At 45.7% G+C, this 6,000-nt stretch overlaps 1 protein-coding gene across 1 annotated transcript in view; it reads left to right on the top strand.

Annotated features, from left to right (window-relative positions):
- Positions 1 to 800: 800 nt before the first annotated feature.
- MCTP1 (multiple C2 and transmembrane domain containing 1) overlaps positions 801 to 6,000 on the top strand; it is a 594,727-nt gene continuing 589,527 nt past the window's right edge. Inside the window, exon 1 of the mRNA XM_025387616.1 lies at positions 801 to 1,520. Coding sequence (XP_025243401.1) covers positions 801 to 1,520 — 720 coding nt within the window. The remainder of the gene's footprint in view (positions 1,521 to 6,000) is intronic.

Here is a 6,000-nt window from a genome sequence, read left to right as displayed (position 1 = left end):
TTGCTCAGAGTGGACGTTCGGTACCCCCACGAGACCCATCGAGGGCTCATAGTCTCCACTCCAGCTCGCTTCATCGGACCCAGACGATCGCCAGCGCGGCCAGCGGCCAGCGCACAACAAGCTGCGTGGGCAACTGTGGCCAGATCCTAGGGAGCAAGCTGGCTTTGGGCCCTACCTAGCTCCACCCGGCTCCTACCGGCCCTCCCACCTAGGAGCTGGAGGATGGTCCCGGGGCGCCCCAGGGGGACTGCTGGTCCCCGGAGTCTCCAGCCAGACGCGCCGTGTTGTGTGAGCCGCGTGCGCGCCCAGTTTGGAGGCAGCCGCCCCCGCCGCTGACAGGTGCTGCCCAGAGGGCGCCGGGTGCGGTCCCTGGCGCAGCTGGACGCGCACGCCCCGGTGCGTGCAGCTTCCCGAGCTCGGCCAGCGAGAAGAGGGAGCCAGGGCGCGGCCTGGGGGACGCCAGTGGACTGGAGCCGCGGAGCTTCCAGCGAGAAACTTTGCAGGCGCGGCGGCCGGGATTCGGTGACGGCTCCAGCCCACCCCAGCAGGTGCGGGAGGAAGAGGCGGTACCGGAGTCCCGAGGCCAGAGAGCCTCGGCGGCGGCGGTCGCTTCTTTCCCCCGAGCTGGCCTGAAGTCGCTGGGCACTCCCGGTTTCTGCTGCTGCGCCCGCCGCCGCCGCCGCCACAACCGCCACCGCCGCGGGGACCCGGGAGGAGGCGCAGCCGGAGAGGGAGGAGGAAAAGCAGGAGGAGAAGGAGGAGGAGGAGGAGGAGGGGAGAGGAGGAGCAGGGGGTGGAGGATGGAGCCCCGGGCTGCCGCGGCGGGCGAGCCAGAGCCGGCGGCGGCGTCCTCCTCCTTCCAGGCCCGGCTCTGGAAGAACCTGCAACTGGGGGTGGGCAGGAGCAAGGGCGGCGGGGGCGGGCGCGCGGGGGGTCCGGAGCGCCGCACTGCGGACACCCCTTCGCCCTCCCCGCCACCCCCGGTGGGCACACGGGACGCACCGGCCGGCGGGAGTGGTGCAGGCAGCAGGTGGAGCGGCTTCAAGAAGCGGAAGCAAGTGCTGGACCGAGTCTTCTCCTCCTCGCAGCCCAACCTGTGCTGCTCCTCGCCGGAGCCCCTAGAGCCCCGCGGCACCGGCAGAGCAGAGCAGGGGTCCACGCTACGCCGCCGGATCCGCGAGCATTTGCTCCCCGCCGGAAAGGGGCCCGCGGTGGCCACGGGAGCAGCGGGAGGGACGCCTCCTGGCGGACGCTCCCCAGACTCAGCTCCTTCCTCTTCCTCCGCCTCATCCTCCCTGTCCTCCTCGCCCCAGCCTCCCCCGAGGGGTGACCGCGCCCGAGATGAGGGTGAACGGCATCGGGGCCCTGGGACGCACTTGTGCCATCAGAAGAGCTCCTCTTTGCCGGGCACCGCCTGCCTGGAGCAGCTGCTGGAGCCGCCGCCTCCTCCTACAGAGCCGGCGCGGAGTCCCGCGGAGTCTCGGGCCCCGGAGACGGGCGAGGAGCGCGGCAGCAGCCAGGTGAGTGCCAGTTGGCGCGGCCGCAGACAAGGTGCGCGGGGCCACGCCTCCAGCTTCAGGAGTTCACAACCCGGGGAGGGGGGGCGGGGGCCGGGAGGCGGGAGGGGAAATGCTATTAATTCTAAGTACATGAAACGGTGGAAAGAAAACATCTCGCTGTAGTTTAGCAAAGATGAAAGAGTTCTGACTTGCACCCGGACTTTGCTTTTGATAGAAATGATACCTGTCACCAGAAGCTTTCTGAGTAGTCAATGAAAAGTTAGATCTAAAGTGGGTACTCTTTAGAGGTCTCCTGGAAGGAGATATCCAGCCAAGTCTCATCTTGGCAAAATGAAAAACTAACCCAATAACTTAAAAACAATTACAACCATGTGTGGTGGTGTGGAGGGGCACCATTTGAAGCAAATGGCTGGCAGGAAGAAGTAGAGACGTGGAGAGGTAAATTATGGCACATGTGAGGTCCTGTGCCAGGGAAAGCATCAGCGCAGGTCTGCTCATTTTCCGGCACCCCTTTCTTAAACCTTCCCGTTGCAAGTGGATCACTGCCCTTCAAGTGGACAGCGGGAGCGTCTCCTCCCAGTTAGTCAAATGCGTATGCTCCTATGAGCCTTCTGAAGTTTTAATAGTCACCTGAAGCACTTGCTGTTAAAGTATACTGCTTTATACATCATGTTGACTGCTCAGACAAGAGTCAAGGTTTTTAAAAGTGCTTTTACTAGAAATTTTATGTGTGGGGCCCACAACGCGTCCCGCTGAATAGCTGTTTTTACTCCCTCAGTTTCAAAGAGGCACTGCTGTTTTTGTAGATGTCTATCAAATCATTTTAATTCTAGAAAATATTTTGGAAGTTTCACTCTGCCAGACACCTAAAGAACATTTTTCTCCCAATACATCTTAGTTTATTTAAACTTTCTCATTGTTTTGACTCTGATTCATTATGTTAGATGAATGACACTTACATTAAAACTTTAGTTATTAGTAGATTAAAGGCTCAGCTACAAAGAACCATCAGGCTGTGTTTTGAAGGGTAAGATACAGGAATAGATAGGCTTTCCATTGAAAGTTTTTAGAGTTAATCGACTGATTTCTTAGTGTAGCTTCAGAAAATAAACCAGAATATGAATATGTTTTGTTCCTTAATAAACAATATTGCTTGCAGTAAGCAAACACCTGATGATCCAGAAAAAGATTTTATTCGCGGAAGAGTAAGTAGAGACAATAGTGACAAAAAAGACTAAATACATTTACCTTTCCTGTCATCTTGAAAGTGTGAATAGAGCCCCTGTTTTTGGTTTTAAAAGTAAAGTGATCATTGTTTTTAGAAGAATGTTTTAAATTCAGTATAGATGAATACTATATATTAAAGGAAGTATTGATTTTTGAGTGTGTACATAATCCTAATGTATAAGAATTTCAGAGTTGAGGACCTTTATATTTTTTTTTCTTTCACTATCAAGGATAATAGAACAACAGATAATAATTGAATTATTTTGGAAAGTATATATCATGTTACTGTGAATGTTAACTTACTAAATCACATTGCAGTTCACTGACCCAAGACATTTTCAAAGCAAAAATAGATAACTCTGAATTTTTATGTTCCTTTTTGCCATAAAGTTTTCCGAAACTACCAATCTTTATTAAGAAAACACTACTATGTAAGTATGAATTTTGTATACAAAAGATATAAACTTATTCTGGAGAAGGTACTAAACTAACACTATTATGTACACCTTCACCATATGCTGGGCATTTTATAGCCTGACATAGTTTAACCCCCACGGTCACTTTACAGATTAGTAAACCAATGCTCACATAGGTTAAATAAGCTTTCCAGGGTCACGTAGTTAGTAGATGACAGAGAGAGGTTTTGTACTCAAGTCAGTCTCCAGAATCTTTTTCCATTACGACAGCTACTTTTGACAACTTTTAGAACTTGTTCCATTTTTTAGATGATTTTGGTCTTACTGATGAAACTAGAGCCTTGCAAGTTTACGTGTATTCTGGAGATTTTTCCCCATCCCTATATACAATCAATTCTATGATGGATTACCTATCTTAATTTGTAATTTGTTCTGTGATGCATTGTTGCATATATATTTTGTCACATTTACAAATGAGATTATCGTGATCTGTAACTCTGAAGAAGCTTTTCATTACAGAGAATCAGCATTTTGACGTAGACATAAGAGAAATAAAAAAGCTAAAATATCTTTCAGAAAATAAGAGAAAGAAGGGATATAGGCAGACAGAATGGTAAAACCTGAGGGACTTGCCCGATGCCAGACACAGTCCCAGAAAGAGATACCATTTTTGGTCCCTAGTGTCTGCTGCTCATGGTGCCTTGTTCTCTAAGAAGTGGAGAGATTTCTCTGTAATGAGTCACAAATACGACTTTCATCAGCACTCTATGACAAATGTAAAAGAGAAGATTTGGCTCACCTCTGAATGGGGAAGAGGAAGAAATGGAATTGGAACCTGGAACTGGAAGGGGACTCATTCAGCTGCCCAGAAGTCAGCTTAACTTTGTAGCACTCTTCCAAGCTTCCTGAATATCTCAGAGATCTTTCCTTACTCTCTCAGCAGCTCATCTCCAAAGAGACCTGGGCATGGGGAAGGGGTGTGTAGCACATACAGATTTCAGCTTTATTCCCAGTTCACAAGCACAGTACTCAAGAAAGTAACACAATAAAAGCATTTAATACATCTTTAGAGTGCCTAGATGAAAAGACTGTTCTTTCAAGGCAGAAATAAAATTTATTGCAAAAATAGGCAAATTGTTTAATTTTTTCTCTTGTTCTCTGCTTGATCCTGGCATAAGCCATGTTCTCCAACACACTCTCCACGTCTCCACCTCCCTAGCCCAGCACGAGGCCCCAACAACATATGTGCACGTACTCTGACAGTGGGTAGAGATGTTAAGCAAAAGCAAAGAAAACAAAATCGGTTTGGATGGCTGGGGAAAGAGATTTGGGAGTCACTGATATATATGAGTAAAAGTGAACAAACCAGGCTACTTTCCATGTGCCTGCTGGTCCTCTTGCTATTGTGTTTTCATTAGCCAAATATACCTTTGCAATATGTACTAACAGACTTAATAATGCCTTGCTATTGGGGGATGTGTGTTATTTCAAATGTTCTGTTTTGAGAATAAGGAAAAAAAATCCCTTTTTCCCCACTGATTCTAGTTCACGTGTTGGGCCATATTGTCATACCAGATGCATTTCATTTTCTGCAACACAGTTGGAAAAGATGCTTTCTCAATTTGTGTGCATATCAAAAATATGCCAATTTTATGTATTCTGCCTTGACGAGTTACTAAAATTATGTTTTGCTAGGATCAGAAAGTCAGTATTTTAAGATAAAGAGTGAGGAATGAATACGTTGCATTTTTTTAGTATTTTAACAAAAGCATGTAGTGTTTATGAATGCTGAACTTTTAGTTTTTTCTCTTTAAATAAACTTTGTTAAAATTGCTTTCACAAAGGAGAAACTATTTTTGAAAAGAAGTAGGAAAATTATTCAGTGTATGTTAGGTATGTTTTGAAACATAGCGAGAGGAATCTATTCATTGGGATAAGATTCCTAAAACATATCTGTAAGCCCTGATAAAAAGTGGAAAAAATATTTCCTACAATTAAGTCTATACATGAAGTATATCTTGCTTTATTATCTGAGCTTTTAAATAAAGCACATGTTTAGCAAAATGATTCGAAAATGTGACTTGGGTGGATTTTTGCAATTTTTCAGGTGTTTTTACTATATGACTTCAAAGAACACAACTCCATCTTAAATAAGGCACAGATTTAAAAACGTATTTTCTATTATAAATGACTAAAGTCGCTGAAGAAAACTAGTATAAAAATCCAGCCCCTAAAACAATGTTTTTATCTTTATACTGGTCTAGCTTCAGAAATGACCCCTTTCAGATTGAAAGTGAGAGAGGGTGGATGAGACCTTAGGACATTTTGGAGCAGGGTGGAAAGTGGAGTTTGACGTGCGATAGCATTCATGAAAAGTGCTGCGATCATCAGCTTATTCCAAAGGAAGGGAGTAAAGAGGATGACATATTTCCCTTTAACCTTTACTTGCTATCATACGTATCTGGCAAATTTGAGTTGAACTATGAATCTTGTATAAACGGAAGTGTTAACATGTAGATGTTATGAGAGATTGGCTTAAACTATAGCAAGAGTTCAATAAACATTAGCAATTGCTGTTGTGCTTGTTATTATTATTGGAGAGTATATTGAACTTTTGCAATTGCTGCTATTACAAATATGTGTGTGGTTGAAAAAAATTAACAGGGTACTTTGCCAGTCCTTCTTATTTAATTTAGGATATGAACTATGTTACTTGCAGTGTTGGAAAAAGTAGCCCATGACTAATCAAGGTAGTATTGGTGACGTTACAATTTTATACAGCGATGAAAAAAAAATCTTACATTATTTTTAGCAAGTATATATGCATTACCATGAAG

Source organism: Theropithecus gelada, chromosome 6 (genome assembly GCF_003255815.1).
Source record: "Theropithecus gelada isolate Dixy chromosome 6, Tgel_1.0, whole genome shotgun sequence".
Classification (NCBI taxonomy): domain Eukaryota; kingdom Metazoa; phylum Chordata; class Mammalia; order Primates; family Cercopithecidae; genus Theropithecus; species Theropithecus gelada.
This window is presented reverse-complemented; position numbering and strand designations above follow the sequence as displayed.